General features: G+C 37.4%; 3 protein-coding genes across 4 annotated transcripts in view; all 3 read left to right on the top strand.

Annotated features, from left to right (window-relative positions):
• The first annotated feature begins 2,462 nt into the window (after window positions 1-2,462).
• Window positions 2,463-3,377, top strand: LOC146318793 (odorant receptor 131-2-like). The gene has a single exon (XM_084730616.1). The coding sequence runs from the start codon at window positions 2,463-2,465 to the stop codon at window positions 3,375-3,377; it is 915 nt and encodes a 304-aa protein (XP_084586742.1).
• A 4,062-nt stretch (window positions 3,378-7,439) lies between these two features.
• LOC146318792 (odorant receptor 131-2-like) lies at window positions 7,440-8,396 on the top strand. The gene has a single exon (XM_084730615.1). The coding sequence runs from the start codon at window positions 7,482-7,484 to the stop codon at window positions 8,394-8,396; it is 915 nt and encodes a 304-aa protein (XP_084586741.1). The 5' UTR covers window positions 7,440-7,481.
• Window positions 8,397-16,506: 8,110 nt separating this feature from the next.
• nectin3b (nectin cell adhesion molecule 3b) overlaps window positions 16,507-21,861 on the top strand; it is a 32,900-nt gene continuing 27,545 nt past the window's right edge. For both annotated transcript variants that reach the window (XM_084730262.1, XM_084730261.1), the window contains exon 1: window positions 16,507-16,640. In XM_084730262.1, coding sequence (XP_084586388.1) covers window positions 16,562-16,640 — 79 coding nt within the window. In that variant the 5' untranslated portion in view covers window positions 16,507-16,561. The remainder of the gene's footprint in view (window positions 16,641-21,861) is intronic.

Below are 21,861 nucleotides of genomic sequence, written 5' to 3'. Positions count from 1 at the left end.
GAAACAGATGCCATTTTATTAGAACCGTACAACCTTCATGAGGTTTTGTCATACAGAAATGTTTTGCACTATTAGCTTAAATGTTGAGTGTCAATAGGATCAAATAACATAATCATGACTCCAGAGACATCCAGGAACTGATGAAATTAGGAAGTAAAATACGGACAGTCTCAAGCCCTGCTTGAGGCTTTCTTGACATCATGGATTGCAAAAAACTGACATTAACATCCATGGTGCCCAGAAGATGAAACTGATCATTATGGTGATAGTCTGACTCTAACAAACGCAGATGTCTCAGCAACAACAGGCTGTCACAAATGACATAGCGAGGAATATTATCGTCAGGTTGCAGCAACAAATCCCTCATAACATGAATTCACATTCGAGAGTTCAGTGGTGTAAAAACCACAGGCACTGGTCTCTACTGGTCTAGAGTTGTGGAAAAAAGGGATTTGGAAAATGTGAAAAAAAAAGGTCAGATGAGTCATACTTCATCATATTCTCAGCAAGTGGGTGAGTGCATGTTTGACGTACAACAAGAGGCCTGACTGGCCGACCACTACAGTGAGAGGATCTGTTATATGGGGACATTTTGCTGACATGGTTTGGGTCTTCATTTGTCCCCTCAGAGGGAGGGGTCACTGCAATCATTTTAAAGTTGTTCTGAGTGATTAACTTTATCCTATGATGAAACATTTCTATCCTGATAGGAGTGGGCTCCTCCATTTAGTTTGGCATCACTCTGTTTTGGTGCTGGATTTAGATGTCCACTGCTGAAGTAAGCCTACACACATTTCAGTAGGCTGCTAATATAGTTAAAATGCTGCAGTATAAATACAACACAATGGTTTGTATTCCATTTTATTTTACACTGAAAAAATAACAGTCGAACCAACTATTTTTTTTTTAATTAAGTAAAATTCAAAATTTCTAGTATATATTTTCAGAATACTTCATTCATAAACATGAGTTCTTTTAATTTGAATCCATTACTCATTAAATTAAGTTTCTGAAGAATCATGATCAGTATGTTAGCAGACTTCCCAGCATGCATTGTTTGAGTTAAAGATCATGTAAAGCAACAATAAATGTGTGTTCTGAGTTAATCACACCACATAAGTATATGTTATTAACCACCCAGACAAATTTGAATAATTAAATAATTGCTAAGCACATAAAAAATAGATGTCAAAATCATTAAGAAATGCACAGTTTCTTCTGCTCTGAAACAGTGGGGGCGTGTCAGCTTGGCTGTCACAGTGTCAAACACCACTATGACCTGAAAAAGACCTGAAACATAAACAGTTTTTGGAACCAGATGACGGTGACAGGATGGTATTTTTTTTTTTGTGTTACGTTGTTGGAACTGAAGTGAGCTGAAGTGAACTGCTGGGCTGATCTGGACTGAGAGAGTCGCTGAAGGTATGTTCAAAATTGTGTTGTTTGTGAGTCGGTGATTAACTTTATCCTGTGATGAAACCAATTCATGGTTGTTTTGAATTCACTTCCTATCCTTTTAGATTTAAAAAGTCCCTTGGAGCACTTTCACATTTCGTCCTCTTCCAGTTTATATTGGGCAGAAGGCTGGGTACACAATGGACAAGTAGCCAGTTCATCACAGGGCTGCTACATAGAGACGGACACCATTCATACTCACATTCACACCTATGGGACTTAATCTTTTAACCTGCATGTCTTTGGACTGTGGGAGGAAGCCAGAGTACCCACATAGACATGAGGAGAACATGCACACTCCTGTTGGTAGGTATATGTGCATGAAATGTATATAAGTATTCGGATTTAGTTGTTTGTGTATGCAGGTGCAGGTGTATGCCTGTATCCATAAGCATAAGAAATTAAGTTAAGCTCAGAAATATTTATGATAATTTCAAACTTCTAAAATCAACATTTAAGAATGTTTTATTTATTTATTTTTCATGACATCTTAGGGTCCACCAGAGGGCTGTGGTCCACATTGTAAGAATCACTTCTACAGTGTAAATAAGGGGAAAAGTAAACATTTCCTGGTCAAAACAACTTTCCTTCAAAGTAACCACGACGGATGCTGGGCTCTGAGTGGTTGTGATGATGATGATGTCATGACACAGATCACTTATAAGAAGGACACGATGGGCTGCTGGAGTTGATTCAGTCTTCAGATTGGTCCACCAAACGTCACGATCAGATGAAGGCAGGCCAAATCAGTAACATGTACAGTAAGAAATGTGCCATACATTATATCTATTTGTAATGGCATTAACTTTATACACTCTGTGTATTGCTGAAATATTTTAGTTGTTGTGATGCTGTCTATTTGTTGTATGTTATTTTAGTATTTTTAAAACCTGAAATTTATTTTATTTAATATAATATTTGACAAGTCGTTCTGGATTGCTTAAAGATTCAGGGATGGTCATTAAGGATTATTTGGATGTGGTTTTTTGCCATGTGGTTTTGCAGTCATGAATAACACAAAAGAAGTGATACTGTTTCAGAAGCCTGTCAAAGCTGTGCTCTCCATGCTGCCATGTCTCTTTTTCTTGTATGTGAACTGCGTCATGCTGTTCACCTTGCTGAGGAAGCCTTGCTTCCTGGAGTCCTCCCGTTACATCCTGTTTGGACACCTGCTCCTCAGTGACTCCCTGCAGCTCCTGGTTACCATGCTGCTGTACATCTTTGCTGTCACCATGGTCAGAATGATCAACTACATTTGCATCTTTATCTCACTGTTTGCATGCATTTCTGTTAAAATGTCCCCCCTCAACCTGGCTGTGATGTCTTTGGAGAGGTATGTGGCCATTTGTTTCCCACTGAGGCATGGTGACATTGCCACCACCAAGCGAACAGGCGTGGCCATCGTTGTCATGTGGACGGTGGCCTCTATAGACTCGTTCGCCCAAATATTTCTGTTCATCAGCCTCGAGAACAGGAGCTTCACTCTGACGAGGTTCTGCAACAGACAGAGTGTCTTCCACCTACAGATTTATTACACTATAAAAGATGCCTTCACGATTGTGTATTTTGTGATAGTGAGCATAGTTATCATCTACACATACATTGCCACCATGATCACAGTGAAGTCAGCCTCCTCTACTGCCAGGAACACCAGTAAAGCCCATAAGACGGTGCTGTTGCATCTGCTGCAGCTGTGCCTGTGTCTCACCTCCACCCTGTTTGAGACGATCAACACCAGCAGCACATGGAACATTAATCATGTGACGGCTCTTCTTATCCAGTACATCCTCTTTGTAAGTCTTATCATTTTCCCAAAATGTTTGAGCCCGCTCATCTATGGCCTCAGAGATCAGACTTTCAGACATGTCTTTACATACTATTTTACCTTTGGCTTCAAAGCCACAGTGAAGCCATTTCCTTGATTTCAAATTTAGTCACTGTGTTATTTTTTACTTGTACAATTGTGTTGATTAGACAGAAACCTTATATTTGTAGAAAGCAAGTCTGTTTCTTCCTGCTTTACTTTAGTATATGATGTGGTGTATGATAAAGTGCATCTGATCTTATGGTGTAAGGGATTGAAAGAGTGAGGTAAAAAAAAAAATGTTAAACTGATTACAGCAAAATTTCATAAAACTTAGTAAAACTGAGTTTCATTGCTGAACTGAAGCCACTGTGGTGGATTTAATCTGTAGTTTCTTAACATATTCAAATGCTGAGGAGCACCGAAATATTTTAACACATTTTAAATATTGAAAATCAATGAAGTGAAAATGTAGCAGTGATGGTGCCTTATTTGCTTTTTGTTCAAGATTTGCAAGGTCCAATTGTAACAACACTATATGTCTTCATAAAATGAAGCAATGTTATATCGAAGATTTAATAACCACAAGAATTCACTCCTCTGCTGTAAATAATGCTGCCAATTTTTACATTTTGAGTTATCATTTTAACATTTTAACATCCCAAAAACTGTTAAACTGTTTCCTAAATCTTGATTTCAAAGACAGTAATTGTACTATTATACTTCCTTTAACTTGCAAAAAAAATATGAAGAAAGAGAAAGAACTTCTGAAATTTCTGAAATTCTAGAAAGAAAATAGAAAGAAAACTATTTGCCTTGGGCAAGTTATTTTCTTCCTCTGATTTGCATTATTATATGATAAGGTGTATAATAAATTGTAACTAATTATATTCAGGTCAGAATTAAAAATGTAGTTTAATAATCATTTGTTTTTGTCTTTTTGTTCTCAGATGATTTAAGAAATGATGATTTTGAGTCCTAATACATGCTACACTATATAGAGCAATTAAATGTTTTTGTGATATTTTTGTTAAAAGACACATAAAAGACAGTCATCAACACCATGTATACAGTATCAACTGAGATTTGACAATCCACTGTAAGAAATTAAGACATTTGTGATGTTAAATATCTGTCTCACAAAATTCATAAGTCACTTTATGTGACTTACTTTATGCATTTTATGCTAATGTCTAAATTTATTTGTGTTTTTAAGTAAATCACTTTTTGCAAGAAGAAGACTTCTGCACGATGGTGATTAAATCATGCATGAGACACACCATGTAAAGCTGTATGATTTACTGAAGTGTTAAAGTGTTTCAAGCCACAACATCTTTTAATTTGCCTCAGAATCAAATCACATCAGAAAGCATAAATAAAATACAGAAAAATGACAATGAAGTTTCAGCTGCTTCATTAACACAGTCGTACTTTTGGTCACACGGGTTATGTGTCACTCTTTCCACTGTGTTGTTGGTGTTTACACTGGCTGCTGCTGTGCTCACAGGGAGGGCATCCAGAAAACAGAATTATTCCTGAATAAGGGAAGGTACAGAGAGACGGAAAGCTTATTGTTGCTAATTAACTGAGATGTGATTTGAGGGAGAAGCCAAGGTACTTTTTCAGCCAAAATTGTTTAAGCAAAGTCTATTGTTTATTTCTGGGCTACATGCAAACAAAATAAGAACAGTTCTGTTATATCAGAAAATTTTGTATCCCAGAAAACCAAAAAAAAAAAAAAACTGACAGCAATCATACTGACAAAAGCAACTTTTTTTCAGAGTTTCAGAGTTCAGTGGTGTAAAAACCACAGGCACTGGTCTCCACTGGTCTAGAGTTGTGGAAAAAAAGGGATTTGGAAAATGTGAAAAAAAAAAGGTCAGATGAGTCATACTTCATCATATTCTCAGCAAGTGGGTGAGTGCATGTTTGACGTACAACAAGAGGCCTGACTGGCCGACCACTACAGTGAGAGGATCTGTTACGTGGGGACATTTTGCTGACATGGTTTGGGTCTTCATTTGTCCCCTCAGAGGGAGGGGTCACTGCAATCATTTCAAAGTTGTTCTGAGTGATTAACTTTATCCTATGATGAAACATTTCTATCCTGATAGGAGTGGGCTCCTCCATTTAGTTTGACATCACTCTGTTTTGGTGCTGGATTTAGATGTCCACTGCTGAAGTAAGCCTACACACATTTCAGTAGGCTGCTAATATAGTTAAAATGCTGCAGTATAAATACGACACAATGGTTTGTATTCCATTTTATTTTACACTGAAAAAAATAACAGTCGAACCAACTATTTTTTTTTCTCAACATAAGTTTAATTATTTAAGTAAAACTCAAAATTTCTAGTATATATTTTCAGAATACTTCACTCATAAACATGAGTTCTTTTAATTTGAACCCATTAATCATTTTCAACTCATTAAATTAAGCTTCTGAAGAACCATGATCAGTATGTTAGCAGACTTCCCAGCATGCATTGTTTGAGTTAAAGATCATATAAAGCAACAATAAATGTGTGTTCTGAGTTAATCACACCACATAAGTATATGTTATTAACCACCCAGACAAATTTGAATAATTAAATAATTGCTAAGCACATAAAAATAGATGTCAAAATCATTAAGAAATGCACAGTTTCTTCTGCTCTGAAACAGTGGGGGTGTGTCGGCTTGGCTGTCACAGTGTCAAACCACTATGACCTGAAAATGACCTGAAACATGGATGCTCCTAACAGTTTTTTTTTTTTTTTTTGGAACCAGATGACGGTGACAGGATGGTATTTTTTTCTGTGTTACGTTGTTGGAACTGAAGTGAGCTGAAGTGAACTGCTGGGCTGATCTGGACTGAGAGAGTCGCTGTAGGTATGTTCATAATTGACCTTTAGGGAGGGTGGGGGGAGGGGCAGGGTTGGTGTCGTTTGTGAGTCGGTTTGTGGGGCATATCTAGCGCTGGGGGACCATGGCTCCAGCACGTCACCTAGCCATGTTTCAGATCCGCCCAGAAAACCTGAACACAGAAATCGTTAACAACAGTCTACTGGTCCAACTACACAATTCAGTACAACGTAGATCTCAGCGTTTAAACATCTTTTCAACAGTCTTCTGAAGTGCATAATGTGTTAGGAGGAAAAACTCCCTGCTACTTCAGATTATCTTAAAAATTCTCCTGAGATTCTTCTTTTTTATAGCTTGAGGAAAACATACATGATGACCAACTTGTCTCTAAGTAACCAATTCATGGTTGTTTTGAATTCACTTTCTATCCTTTTAGATTTAAAAAGTCACTTGGAGCACTTTCACATTTCGTCCTCTTCCAGCTTACATTGGGCAGAAGGCTGGGTACACAATGGACAAGTAGCCAGTTCATCACAGGGCTGCTACATAGAGACGGACACCATTCATACTCACATTCACACCTATGAGACTTAATCTTTTAACCTGCATGTCTTTGGACTGTGGGAGGAAGCCAGAGTACCTGCATAGACATGAGGAGAACATGCAGACTCCTGTTGGTAGGTATATGTGCATGAAATGTATATAAGTATTCGGATTTAGTTGTTTGTGTATGCAGGTGCAGGTGTATGCCTGTATCCATAAGCAAAAGAAATTAAGTTAAGCTCAGAAATATTTATGATAATTTCAAACTTCTAAAATCAACATTTAAGAATGTTTTATTTATTTATTTTTCATGACATCTTAGGGTCCACCAGAGGGCTGTGGTCCACATTGTAAGAATCACTTCTACAGTGTAAATAAGGGGAAAAGTAAACATTTCCTGCTCAAAACAACTTTCCTTCAAAGTAACCACGACGGACGCTGGGCTCTGAGTGGTTGTGATGATGATGATGTCATGACACAGATCACTTATAAGAAGGACACGATGGGCTGCTGGAGTTGATTCAGTCTTCAGATTGGTCCACCAAACGTCACGATCAGATGAAGGCAGGCCAAATCAGTAACATGTACAGTAAGAAATGTGCCATACATTATATCTATTTGTAATGGCATTAACTTTATACACTCTGTGTATTGCTGAAATATTTTAGTTGTTGTGATGCTGTCTATTTGTTGTATGTTATTTTAGTATTTTTAAAACCTGAAATTTGTTTTATTTAATATAATATTTGACAAGTCGTTCTGGATTGCTTAAAGATTCAGGGATGGTCATTAAGGATTATTTGGATGTGGTTTTTTGCCATGTGGTTTTGCAGTCATGAATAACACAAAAGAAGTGATACTGTTTCAGAAGCCTGTCAAAGCTGTGCTGTCCATGCTGCCATGTCTCTTTTTCTTGTATGTGAACTGCGTCATGCTGTTCACCTTGCTGAGGAAGCCTTGCTTCCTGGAGTCCTCCCGTTACATCCTGTTTGGACACCTGCTCCTCAGTGACTCCCTGCAGCTCCTGGTTACCATGCTGCTGTACATCTTTGCTGTCACCATGGTCAGAATGATCAACTACATTTGCATCTTTATCTCACTGTTTGCATACATTTTTGTTAAAATGCCCCCCCTCAACCTGGCTGTGATGTCTTTGGAGAGGTATGTGGCCATTTGTTTCCCACTGAGGCATGGTGACATTGCCACCACCAAGCGAACAGGCGTGGCCATCGTTGTCATGTGGACAGTGGCCTCTATAGACTCGTTCGCCCAAATCTTTCTGTTCATCAGCCTCGAGAACAGGAGCTTCACTCTGACGAGGTTCTGCAACAGACAGAGTGTCTTCCACCTACAGATTTATTACACCATAAATGATGCCTTCACGATTGTGTATTTTGTGATAGTGAGCATAGTTATCATCTACACATACATTGCCACCATGATCACAGTGAAGTCAGCCTCCTCTACTGCCAGGAACACCAGTAAAGCCCATAAGACGGTGCTGTTGCATCTGCTGCAGCTGTGCCTGTGTCTCACCTCCACCCTGTTTGAGACGATCAACACCAGCAGCACATGGAACATTAATCATGTGACGGCTCTTCTTATCCAGTACATCCTCTTTGTAAGTCTTATCATTTTCCCAAAATGTTTGAGCCCGCTCATCTATGGCCTCAGAGATCAGACTTTCAGACATGTCTTTACATACTATTTTACCTTTGGCTTCAAAGCCACAGTGAAGCCATTTCCTTGATTTCAAATTTAGTCACTGTGTTATTTTTTACTTGTACAATTGTGTTGATTAGACAGAAACCTTATATTTGTAGTAGGCAAGTCTGTTTCTTCCTGCTTTACTTTAGTATACGATGTGGTGTATGATAAACTGTATCTGATCTTATGGTGTAAGGGATTGAAAGAGTGAGGTAAAAAAAAAAAATGTTAAACTGATTACAGCAAAATTTCATAAAACTAAGTAAAACTGAGTTTCATTGCTGAACTGAAGCCACTGTGGTGGATTTAATCTGTAGTTTCTTAACATATTCAGAGGCTTAGGCACACTGAAATGTTTTAACACATTTTAAATATTGAAAATCAATGAAGTGAAAATGTAGCAGTGATGGTGCCTTATTTGCTTTTTGTTCAAGATTTGCAAGGTCCAATTGTAACGACACTATATGTCTTCATAAAATGAAGCAATGTTATATCGAAGATTTAATAACCACAAGAATTCACTCCTCCGCTGTAAATAATGCTGCCAGTTTTTACATTTTGAGTTATCATTTTAACATTTTAACATCCCAAAAACTGTTAAACTGTTTCCTAAATCTTGATTTCAAAGACAGTAATTGTGCTATTATACTTCCTTTAACTTGCAAAAAAAATATGAAGAAAGAGAAAGAACTTCTGAAATTTCTGAAATTCTAGAAAGAAAATAGAAAGAAAACTATTTGCCTTGGGCAAGTTATTTTCTTCCTCTGATTTGCATTATTATATGATAAGGTGTATAATAAATTGTAACTAATTATATTCAGGTCAGAATTAAAAATGTAGTTTAATAATCATTTGTTTTTGTCTTTTTGCTCTTAGATGATTTAAGAAATGATGATTTTGAGTCCTAATATATGCTACACTATATAGAGCAATTAAATGTTTTTGTGATATTTGTGTTAAAAGACACATAAAAGACAGTCATCAACCACATGTATACAGTATCAACTGAGATTTGACAATCCACTGTAAGAAATTATGACATTTGTGATGTTAAATATCTGTCTCACAAAATTCATAAGTCACTTTATGTGACTTACTTTATGCATTTTATGCTAATGTCTAAATTTATTTGTGTTTTTAAGTAAATCACTTTTTGCAAGAAGACTTCTGCATGATGGTGATCAAATCATGCATGAGACACACTCTTAATTTGCCTCAGAATCAAATCACATCAGAAAGCATAAATAAAATACAGAAAAATGACAATGAAGTATAGTAAATTTTATTTTAAAAATGTGTACAGTGTAATTAAAATGAAAGAATTGTACAGTTTTGTGTAGGACTGTGCAAAGGTTCACTTTTTCATACACAATTCCCTGTTTTTATATAACACACAGGGACACTATCTCTGTAATACTAATATAAAATTCATGATAGACCAGTGTTGCTTTGTAGAATCAGTGATCACACTAAGAAGAAAATGTTTCTCATAACATCCTTCAAAGTTGTGTCATTAGAGGAAAAAAAATATTCAAGCATCTTAGAATGAGCTATTATATTAAAAAGTTCTTTAATTTGTTGAGGTTCAGTTCATGGGAAACAATGTTTTTACATCTCAGTTTTAACATTCATACTCAACCAGCTGCAGAATCATATCCTTCATATAAATGTAATGAACATCTAAGGCCAGCCACAAGATTGCTTTGAAAAAAAAGAAAGGAGAAGAGTTCATGTTTTCCTCATAAATTACATTTCTTTGTTTGTATAATAAAATTTTAATCAGAAATTGAGCATGTTGACTTTTTGTATTGTTCAGGTTTATATACAAGAAATGCACTACTTAAGTTAATATTTTTTTTGTGTGTGTGTAAACAATGACAGAGATAAACAATGCCCCCTCCCTCCATCTCACTTTCCTAGGCCATTTCCAATACAACAAAAACAAAATCTTGCTCTAACAATAACATTTAACTAACAAAAGATAAATCTATGACATAAACACAAAAAAAAAACAGCAACAATACCGCAAAATGAATATACAAACAAGAACAATAAATACATTTTTAAAATACATGGAAATTCTGTATTAACTCTATAGAGTCTTGCGTTATGTTAGGGTATGCCTGATGCTTGCCTTTCTGATGAATGTATTAAAAGCTTTCCAGATTTCTTCAGACACTTTTTGTGTTTGTTTCTCAACATGTAAACTATCTTTTCTAATACCACACGTGAGAATGTTTAGTTAATTCATTATTTTATTCTTGGTCTGTTTGTTTTCTTCCAATAAAGAGCAATAAGCCGCTTGGCTTGCAAGACACACGTCTCTATCATGTATATACTCCTGTATATTCCCTTTTCCTTAGTTTTAAGTTTGAAGGGAATAGATTCTAAATATAAATCTTTGGTTTGAGAGGGATGTCTACAAATATAATTCTGTCCATCACGTTTAACTTCTTTCTAAAACTTCATGAATTTATTACATTCCCAAATGTAATGATACACATTCATTACACTTAGTAGATGTGTGGTATATTGTTGTCACGTTTGTGTAATATTTCTGGTGTTACATATATACACATGAGCCAATTATACTGCAATAGTATTAGACAAGTATTCAAATCCTGCCTCCATGTTTTTCCTTCTGAGGACACCTGAGAACCGGAAAATCAGAAATCATGAAAGGAACAAACAGATTAAAACACACAGAATGTGAGGAGGGCAAAAATATTAAACATTGAATTTCATATTTAATATGAGTTGTCAATTGTTTGACATTACAATAGTGATGTTCAAATATAATTTTTTTATGAGAATTTCTGAAAGATAATACAAATTCAATACCCATCAGTTTATAATACACATTTTCCAATAACAAATATCAATGGAATATACCAGGTAACTTTAGCCTTTCATAATAGCTCAGATACTTCATTTTGTGCAAAAGATGGATGCCAAAAATCAGAAAATCTAACGGGACAATTCAACATTTTTAAAGTAGTTGTCAGCCACACAGTCATAAGTGACTGAAATTGCTTCAGATACTGTAAACATGCAATATGTTTTATAATGATTGGGCTAAAAGTCATTAAATTATAACCAATCACAATGTAATTCTGACAAGCAATTGATGTTTTACTATGAAAATCATGATGTTAAGTCTAATTCTGCATGTAAAGAGTTCATCCTTTTGGCCAGCAGATGTCACTTGTGGCTTGTAAATAGTTGAACAGTGCAGACTGTGGCTGTAACTGTCACAATGTGGACCTTAATATGAACTCATATGGCAACTTTTAAGAATATGGTACCCGAGGAAACTTGTATGACATTATGGAAAACAGGAATTTTGAGTAACTTGTGATATTACCGATGAGATTCCTGTCTCCTCCTCTTTCTCACAGTCCAGATGGACACTTGTGTAGGACGTAGAGACAGAAAGCAGAGAGAGACCAATTTATGTGGGTAAACAGGGAGGGAGGCGTTGACCCGCAGAATAAAAGAAGCGCCTGAGCGGGAGGTGGACTAATTTAACCGATCTTTACTCCACCACAATCCTGAAGCCCTCTCAAATACCTCTCTGGCCTTCCTGAAAGAGCACTCGAAGGGTTGAAAAACATTCCAGAGAGAGAAAGTACCTGGTGACAGAGAGCAGCTTTAGTTCAGAGCTGGAGCAGGAGGGAGAGGTCGTTATCATGATCACAACATCCTTCACAAACTCCACCAAGAAAATGCAGTCTGTGGCTGGTCTTTAATAATGGCCAGCTTCATTAACACAGTCGTACTTTTGGTCACACGGGTTATGTGTCACTCTTTCCACTGTGTTGTTGGTGTTTACACTGGCTGCTGCTGTGCTCACAGGGAGGGCATCCAGAAAACAGAATTATTCCTGAATAAGGGAAGGTACAGAGAGACGGAAAGCTTATTGTTGCTAATTAACTGAGATGTGATTTGAGGGAGAAGCCAAGGTACTTTTTCAGCCAAAATTGTTTAAGCAAAGTCTATTGTTTATTTCTGGGCTACATGCAAACAAAATAAGAACAGTTCTGTTATATCAGAAAATTTTGTATCCCAGAAAACCCCCCCAAAAAAAAAAAACTGACAGCAATCATACTGACAAAAGCAACTTTTTTTTTGTTACCAGTCTGGGGAAATTTTACACAGTGGATGGGGATAAAATACCAAGAATGAATACATAATATAATGCATTACTGTGTCTAGAAAGTTATTTTGTTGACCATGTTTTAGAGGGGAAATAAAGGAGAGGTCATTACATCACTAATAAACATGCTATGCTTCAGATTTTGGTGCCTGTTCTATGAAGTAGAGATGCAATGTCAATCATGCTATTTAAAGACCGCAGCAAGTGCACACATTAGAAAAAATCATCAATTGTTAGCTAGCCAATTAGCTAGTATTTCGCTAACATTAGCAAACTCAGAACTATATGTTGCTTTTATGGTCCCCCAGCAACATCTTTAAACCTCTCCACAATTTGGTTTTCTTTCCAACATAGACGAGTTTAACAAGCATATCTAAATACAAGAGATCAGAAAGGCGAAAGGTGACCGAGGTAACAAGTCTGCTCATCTGTTATTGGAGGACAGAGCAAAAAGGGGCAGGACTTCAGGGAGGGTCAGTTGAGGGGTTTGAGTTGTTCATTTCTGTTCTGTTGCTCAAGTTACACATTAGTGGCACTGCAATGTAACTGTACTGGCGACAACCGTGACATTTTAAAAAATAAAATATTTTGAGTGTAATTGATTTGCCAATAAAATATTAAAACACACAATAACAAAGTTAAAGGTCCAGTGTGTAAAATTTACAGGGATTCCCTGGCAGAATATAGCAGAAATTCAATATATTATTTGTGAGTATGTTTTCACTCATGCTGTTTATATCTACAGGGGGAACAGGTCAGGGATCTGTTATTATGAACTGGATACTGGATGCAAAGATGGCGCCCATTCAGTCCAATGATGATTGCTTGCATGCTGGTATATACAAAGTGTCCTTGCGTGTTTCTGCTACTTTTCTTTAAATGTCACGATCATGTTGTCAGTGTGACTACTTTTAGCTACAGTTATTGTGTAGTGAAAATCTTGAGACTTGTACACCTTTGCAATATCACGCGTCCCTGTATGTTAAGGCCACAGCCTCAGAACAAGAAAGAAGAAGAAACAGCTGAATGAAAACCGCCATTAATGTAGTATTTCTTACAGGGCTTTTGTAATGAATTGCAAGTGTGTTTCTGTTATTTTCTCCACTATCCCTAAATTCATTAGTTTAAAACCGCAGCAGTCACAAAACACTTGGCCGTGTTTGTTGATCTGGCAAAGTTTAGAAATACTTGTGAAAAATTAACAAGAGATGGAGGATCAATTTCAAAAATTAGCTGTTGATTAAAGAAAAAGGAAATATGAAACACGGAGCTAAACAAACAAAAATGAGGGGCTCATCTCGTCTAAATCATGTTTAATTGAAAAATCTACCAGTCTAGTGGAAAAGTCAGCAGGTAACTATAATGGACAAATTCTAATACAGCTGTGTTTTTAGAAGACGCCCCTAAACTGAATTATCCAGTCTTGTAGTCTGCACTTCTCTCTGCCTCATCATAGATTCTTTGCCACAGCAACATATAGCTTTCATGTTGATGCATTGCACTCAAGGCAAGATTTTCAGACTGAGCTCAAGAACAGTGGGAATATTCAATGCACTCATTTTACCCACTTCGAGACAGATTAAAGAACAGACATGCTCACGTGCACACTCACACACACAAGCGTTTGCACCGCAGAGTAGCAGATGAATGGGATGGTGGGAGAGTAATTGTATCCCTTGTGGCTCTCCAGAGGACAGCACTGAGACTCAAATTAAAGCACTGACCTGGTTAGCTTTCTGTCAGCAGAAGGGGGTGCTGCCCCCCCCCCCCCCAGCCCCCAGCTCATCCCATCCCACACGCATTTACTTTGCAAAGAATAACTTGTTGACTGACTATGAGCAGCAACTACACATGTGTGCATGTGACAGATCCACGCAGCCATGACTGACCACTGAGAGCAAATCTTAAAACTCTCAACAGCCTTCAGTTGGGTATCACACCAATTACAGTATAAATCCATAGAGAAAATTAGATCATATAATAATTTTTAGAAGTTTACAAACATCACAACAAAACATTATGAGATCATTTAGTGATAGTATGACATTTGCAGTGTCTACCACCACAAACTCCTGAATGCCACAAACACATTAATATGCCCAACAGGGGTATAAATGTTGTGATAATCTCTAGGAACCCTTATCAGTAAACCTTTTTACTGCAGATATTTTGACTTTTTTAGCAGGACAGACACAGTTGAAAGTGCCAGCAAGGCTCAGTTTGTGTCCCATAAGGCTATAGTGAACCATCAATGTACCAAAGCTCTGAAAATAGCTAAATTAAATGGGACACGGCCATTAATGATGCTATGTATAATATTTGTGCATGCTTCTCCTGCATTTACATGTCAAGAAATATATTAAAAAGGTCTGTGATGTGTACACATGGTAATGTGAGTTATATGTGGCCATAAGTAGTCATGCTATTAAAGGGACAGATCACCCAAAAAACAAAAATACATATTTTCATCATCCTGTACCTGTAGTACTATTTATCAATTTAGATCAGTATTTCTCAAACTTTTTACACCATGTACCACCTCAGTAAATACTGAGCTCCAAATGCCACCATTATGACAAAAGCTAAAATACAGTAGCACAGACCTAGCCTATTCAGCTATGGACAGTTCATACAGGAGGCAGGTTTGCTCCTAATAAGAATTTTATTTATTGCTGACTCGTAACTATTCATGGATATGCACATGCTATATGTATGAATGTGACTACGTAATAGGCTGATTCCTGTAACAAAAATGTTACAGGAAAGACTAACGTTATTTTAAATTACATTCCGGTGATCTCATAGTTATAGTATTTTCATGTGAGATTTTTTAGTATTTTGATTATATATTTTGAAGTTAATATATTTATTTTTTTTATTTTATGAGGCTCCTCACCGTACCACAGAGAGAGTAAAGCCAATGGCACCAGTACCATAGTTTGAGAATCTAGGATCTCGATTGTTTTGTTGTGAGAGATCAGCGACATCATTCATCACCATCTACTCATGGACGAGAGGTTATAGTATACATGGGACTGTTCACCCAAAAATGAAAATTCAGTCATTATTTACTCAGCCTCATGCCAAATGAAGGTCAAGTTTAGTTTATTAATCCACAAAACACTGCTGGAGTTGCCAGCTTCTGTCACCTACGCTCATGTTGCTGTGTATCACCATTCTGGTTTATGGCTAGTACTTTGTTTGTTCCAAAACATCGCATTAATACTCATCTAGCATGCCCCTGACTACCCACTGGATGCAGGAAGAACAACAGATTTTGCAGCAGAAGAACTCAGGTTCCTCTGTCAATATAACACACTGAGGAATTTATTGCTTCTTCAATGCTGACTGGACACCAACATGAAAAATGCTGAATTTTCCCTTAAAGCATTTTTTCTACCAATGTCTTATACTTGACATGACCTATATGACAGTCCATGGATTGACCATATGGGCTGAACCACTTATGGGTGGACCAAGTAGTGAAAAAATGATTGTACTGATTGCGCAATTTAATGTTCAATAATTCTAAAAGAAAACTTGATTTGTCAATGTTCACATATTGGCTTCACTTGCACCAAAAATGACTCAGTTCCTCTTGATAAACTGTTCAAACTTTCCAACATTTTTTATTGAAATCTGTTAAATAATTTCAAAATACCCTGCTGACTGACTGACAGAGAAATAAACAAAACAAACATATCCCTTAGTAAGCTGTAAAATCACTTATTTCCAGTGAGCAATCGGCAAAGAGTGAAGCATAAAGTGATTTGATTGATCAATGTATGTCGGGTTATCAACAGAGATGACGTAATGTGTATACTAATGGATCATTCCTCCAGGGTGATGCTGCTGTAGGAGCTCGACAAATGACCGTTAACTTCCATTGTCAGGTGAGCTCCCGCCGCCCCCGCTCCGTGCTCAGCAGATGGTACAGTCCACATGCAGTTCGGAGTTGTTGCTGAGGAGGTTCCTCTGTTCAGCACATACCGTTAAATTGGCATGTAGCCTACGCTTGGGTCCTGGAGCAGGAGACTGCACTGCTTTTGAAAATGTTACCGCCTTCTCACCGGAGTTACCTCGGACACCAGGGCAGGCTCGCGTTATTTCACCTTTTGTGCAGTATTACAGGTGAGTCCGGAATGTTGAATGGTATTTTTTTTTCTATTTGTTCCACTAACGGTTCACAGAAGTTTTGTGAAAGAGCCGACGGGCTCAGCGAACAAATCGGTACAAGTAGCCACAACGGGGTGTTTCAAATGGGGATTATTTGAAGTTTCCAGTTAATTTAGAGTAGCAGGTGTCATGTAAATATGAAAGGAAACTTGGTTACAAGTTCACTTCATCGCTCCGAAGTGGTTAGCTAGCCAGCGCCACCACCGCGGAGGATGGTGCGACCCGATGCTGCCATAGAAACAGTCCATAGAAACCGGGGAGCACAGGCACTGATACTCAGTGATATATACCGTTACCCAACCATACACTTGGGTCATTGCAGATTCACTGGCAGCCATATTAGCTCAAGAAGCGTTTATATCAAAGTAACGCGGTCCTATGCTTTTTGTTACGCCAGCTGCTTTTGTAAAATGTTGAGGAACTTAGTCTACATGTGTGTCACCAGAGAAGACAAAATGTCAGCACCTCCTCCCAGGTCGGGATGAGGGTCAGCCACCATGTGCCTGCAGTAGAGCCTGAGCTCATTATGGTTTAATTAAGGGGTGGGAAATTTGCTAACTCCACCCTGAAACACGCCAACTTTGTGCCAAGTGCTTAAATGTTGCTGTGTGAAAAACTCAAAAAGCAGCGACACTGCAGTTTAGTTCCAACTCTGTCCCGAATCTGTCCCCATATCTGCTCTACTGTCTACTGCACAGCACTTTATGTGTTAAAAACAAACCAGTGAAAATGCAAGACTGATTATTGCCATAAGATGTACAGGATGGATGAGATGTATTTCTCACAAACAGCTTTTCTATAGCAATCCCTTTTTCTGTTAAAAAAAAAAAAAGTTAGACATTAGGCCTATTAATTCAGATGAATAAATAAGAAACTCGTTTGATATAGAGTAAATGTTTAATGAAAACCTCGTGGGATGCACAAATCCAGGCCAGAGAATCCCTGAACAAAATATCTTGTTTTTAAAAAATGGAAATTTCATCAAATTCAAACTTGGCTGCGCTCCAGGATAATCAGTACTTTAATGCCCTGCCTTTGCAGGCAGGTATAACCTCACTGACAAATAGGAGCATCACAATTCTCCAAAACCACAATTTGATTGCACTTTGAATTCAGGTCATGATTCAATTAGATTTTTTTTTTATTATTATTATTTAAACTTTTTTTTGGTAGCACATTTACACTCATCTGTCATGTTTCTGCATATATGATGTGAATGGATAAAAATTCGCAGTGTTGTGTAGCAAAATTTTCTCCAACCTTCTGAGATGATGTTCTGACTTGAGGGGGCATTCATGTGAATTTTCCCAGTTGGGAACTTACTGTCCAATTATTTTGACATCACGACAACACAGGAAGTGACTTAGATCAGGCATAATAGAAATGGACAACATGAGAGCTCCCCAAAAGTGAAATCAAAGCATCTCAATTGCTCCCTGGTGGTTGGTTGCAGAATAGATCATAAATCCTGTCTACCAAATGTTAATACACAGGACATGGGCCAAACTAAAACATCAAAGTATACATCAAATAAAAATTTCCCAAAGACGATTTCTGTCTTTTCGGGTAGTTCTTATCATACTATGTTTGTTCAAGTGTTAATTTTTCTAATCAGTTTGGTTTTACTTATTTAATGATATAAAAAGAGGGTTTCATGCAATGATTGACAGCTGAGCTCTGCTCGCAACAGATTCCGCCAGCTGTATAAGCATAAACTCGAAAGTGCGGCTCCATTACTGATCACTCCTGCGCAGACTCTGGCTCCAAATGACACCACCAGTGCAAGATGACAGCATTTGCAACAGTTAGATTTTTGCTTCAGTTTGTACAGTGGGAGGAAGTGAAGCTGCATCATCTTTCTTGTTTTTCAATGGATCAGACAGATTATTGATGCATTCTAATGGTCATGTTTACGGCCTCCTCATGTCATATTCATGACATCATTAACTGGATGTTTTCTGAAAGGAAAAGGACCCCTTAGATATTGACTGGACATCTTTCAGTGTAGGCCTAATACAGTTAAATGCAACCACTAGAAATTACATCCAAAATCACTTTAGAGTGACTCCACTCTTACAACACAACTTTCTCCACATTTTACAAAGTCAGAGTTTGTTGCATTGTATTGCAACAGGGTTTATTTTTTTGTAACTCAGTAGTGCTTGTGTTTTAGCCATAAAACCAATGTATATAATATGTGGAGTTGCAAAATGGGCTTCATACCGTAGTTTTTTCCAATTCAGAGCCACATTGTACATTGGTGCCACATCACTAATTCTATGCATTGTGCAGAGGAAAAAGAAGTGGTTATGTATGCCACTGGACAGTGTGCATCGAAGAGAAGCTCTGGGCAATTATACTGGGGCTGAACTCATAAACGGAGCCATAACTCTTTTGTTAAAGACTTGACTTCACCCAGAGACCCTCTCTCACATTATTAATGTTCTGCATGTCCTTTCATGTTATTACCGTGATCCCAAAGTCCAATGTTTACTTCCTTCACAGAGTTCAGGTTAAGGAGCAGAGACAGGTGCCCATTTATCTAGCTTCAGTTTAAGTCTGCTGTACATTTCAATGAGGGGTTTGACCTTGTGCCTTTTTTGAATGCAAAATAGATGCACACACCCTCAGAGCTAATAATGTCTAGGCCTTAAAGGGGAACAAACACAGTTTTCTTAAGTTTTAATGTTCCCTTCCTAAATGCACTACGTTTTATTAAAGATCCATTAATCTTATTTTTGGCTACTAAGGCTGACAGATACAGAGCCACACATTATCTTCAGCTATTAAAGTCGTTATGTTAGGAAACAATTTCCTGGTTACAAATGCAGCACACATGGGGCAGCCCCAACAAACATTGGCATGTTTCACAGGGGTTGATGAGAACTGCTTAGATTAAACCATATATTAATGTGCAAGCCTTAAAACAAACAATCGCCTTGCACAGGCTGAAAAGCTGGTGTTCGTTCTCCATGATATTTGCACTATGTGCGATCTATCACATTTCACAGTCATTTAGTTCAATGGTAAAATAAAAAATAATGCACAATTAATTGTTAAGACTGTGAAATGTCAAAAACTCTAAAGGAAAATGCTCATGACAATTTCCCAGGCCCAAATGATGTATTCAGTTTGCCTCTTTTGTCCAACCAACAGTCCAAAACCCAAAGACTCTGTATTTGCTGAATTTAGAAAAGGAGTTTGTGCTTCAACAATGGGATTCTCAGTAGAGTGCTCGACCCAAAATCCAGTGAGCATATTCCAAAAATTGAAACGGTAGCACATCAGTCTTCAAGTCAAAGAGGACAAAATACTCACATTTCACTTATTTATTTGTCGTGTTTCCGCACAAAGTCTTCATCTTCGAGCTTTATGCCAAAATGCATAAGCATTTGTTTATTGTGATGTGAGTCAAATAAATAAGTGAAATGTGATTATTTTATCCTCCTTGTTTTGAAGAATTGAGATGTGCTTCCTTTTCAATTTTTTGGAATACACTCTTTATTTGCTGTCATACATGACATAGAAAATCACCAAATCCATCATTTAAGAGGATGGAACCAAGAAATGGTTGATATTTTTGCTTGAAAATTAATGAAATGATTAGCTGGGCAAAAGAAAATTAGTTGCCAATTGTTTTGATAATTGATTAAACAACAGTTGCACCTCTAGTTTGAGGCCTGACAAACATGTTTTAAATGCACTCCCACAAAACATATGCTAAGCCAGCTCTATGTGGACATTTTTCGTGCTTGAAAGTTTGAAGACCTGCAGTTAGTTTTTTGTCATGTTCTCCTCCTCTTTTATCAAAAACCTCTTAAAGTTTGATTTATTAAATTTTGTGACACCTCATGACATCATACAGCTGATCTTATTCTCTTCATGTGACTTTTTGCATTAGTGCCCTCTGCAGTCGGCTAGAAATGCATATTACATCACCTCACTGCATGTGCACCTTTGTGCAGGTCGATCAAGCCGGTTCTAAAATGTCTGTGCAAAAAGTTGATTTGAAGGTCTGATAAGCCGCGCTGTCAAACGACCACTCAATCCTTCCCTGTCCTGCTCCGAGACTGCACAGCTGGCTCTGCCACTTCCACCCTAACACCATCACCATTTATGTTCTGATTTCCACTTTTAACAAGACATGCTGCCCTCTGGCAAGACACACATATTAATACACTTGCTGCCACATAAGTGGTGCATGTGAAGGTAATATTGACTAAAGTGAGAACGAGCAGCAGAGAGTCCCCGGGGAGCAATGTGTCCTTGATGCCAGGATATCTATAATCTGTTTTCTAGTGTGTGTGTGTGTGTGTGTGTGTGTGTCTGTGTCTGTGTGTCTGTGTCATTGTGTTGCGTTTGCAAACCAAACTGAAAGTGTCTACAGTAGCTGCTCTCTTTGAGGATATAAGGGCTGTAAGAACTTAGAGCAGTTTTTCTTTGTTTCTGAAAGCTCAAGAAAAAAGAGAAAACATTCTCATGACTATGTCAAGATAGGCTGCATATAAGATCAGATAGACTTTGCCCTTATTCTCATCACTTTTTTATTCTGAGTTGGAGAAAACGAGGGCAGGCTTATGTAAGGTTGTCGTGGTGTCACCAATAAAAATTTAATACGGTCGCTATACCTCTTCCATTACATATTCAGCGCAGGAAAAATGCTGCTTTCTTTGCTCTTACTCTGCTCTTATTCTTGCCATCTGGCCTTATCGGGACAAATACAGCAGGTTGTAAAATTCAGTTTTCTACTCCAGACAGAGGATCACTTACAGTATATTGTACAGTAGTTGCTATTTGGATTCAGGTGGGACATTTAATAGATTTTATACAAACCACTTATTTTTTATTTAAGTAGAAGAGCAAATAGTATATGTTATACATTCTACATTAGTATACATTATGTGCTCATTCAGAATGTTTTAATCTTTTACTGTGTCTTTTTCTATTTATGTGGTTTATTTTTCCTAAGTAATTTTTGAAGGAGTGTCTGCTACGTACCTTGCTGTAGGGCATTTGTGGTGACGTGCACAGTATGTGCAATTGAGTACCAGTTTATTTAAATATCTTCTCAGCTCTGCCTCCTTACTTAATCACTTGTATGGGGGGATACTCATTAAGTAACTTCAGCAATTGAACAATAGAAAACATTAGCTTGAAATTATCCCTTTACATTCAG

The sequence above is a fragment of the Lutjanus erythropterus genome, chromosome 11 (genome assembly GCF_056507025.1).
Source record: "Lutjanus erythropterus isolate fLutEry1 chromosome 11, fLutEry1.hap2, whole genome shotgun sequence".
In the NCBI taxonomy this organism is placed as follows: Eukaryota; Metazoa; Chordata; class Actinopteri; order Lutjaniformes; family Lutjanidae; genus Lutjanus; species Lutjanus erythropterus.
The sequence above is the reverse complement of the archived record's forward strand: the minus strand, read 5'-3'. Positions and strand labels throughout refer to the sequence as shown.

Coding starts and splice junctions, on each gene's coding strand:
- LOC146318793 (XM_084730616.1), top strand. CDS start 2,463: ATGAATAACACAAAAGAAGTGATACTGTTTCAGAAGCCTGTCAAAGCT.
- LOC146318792 (XM_084730615.1), top strand. CDS start 7,482: ATGAATAACACAAAAGAAGTGATACTGTTTCAGAAGCCTGTCAAAGCT.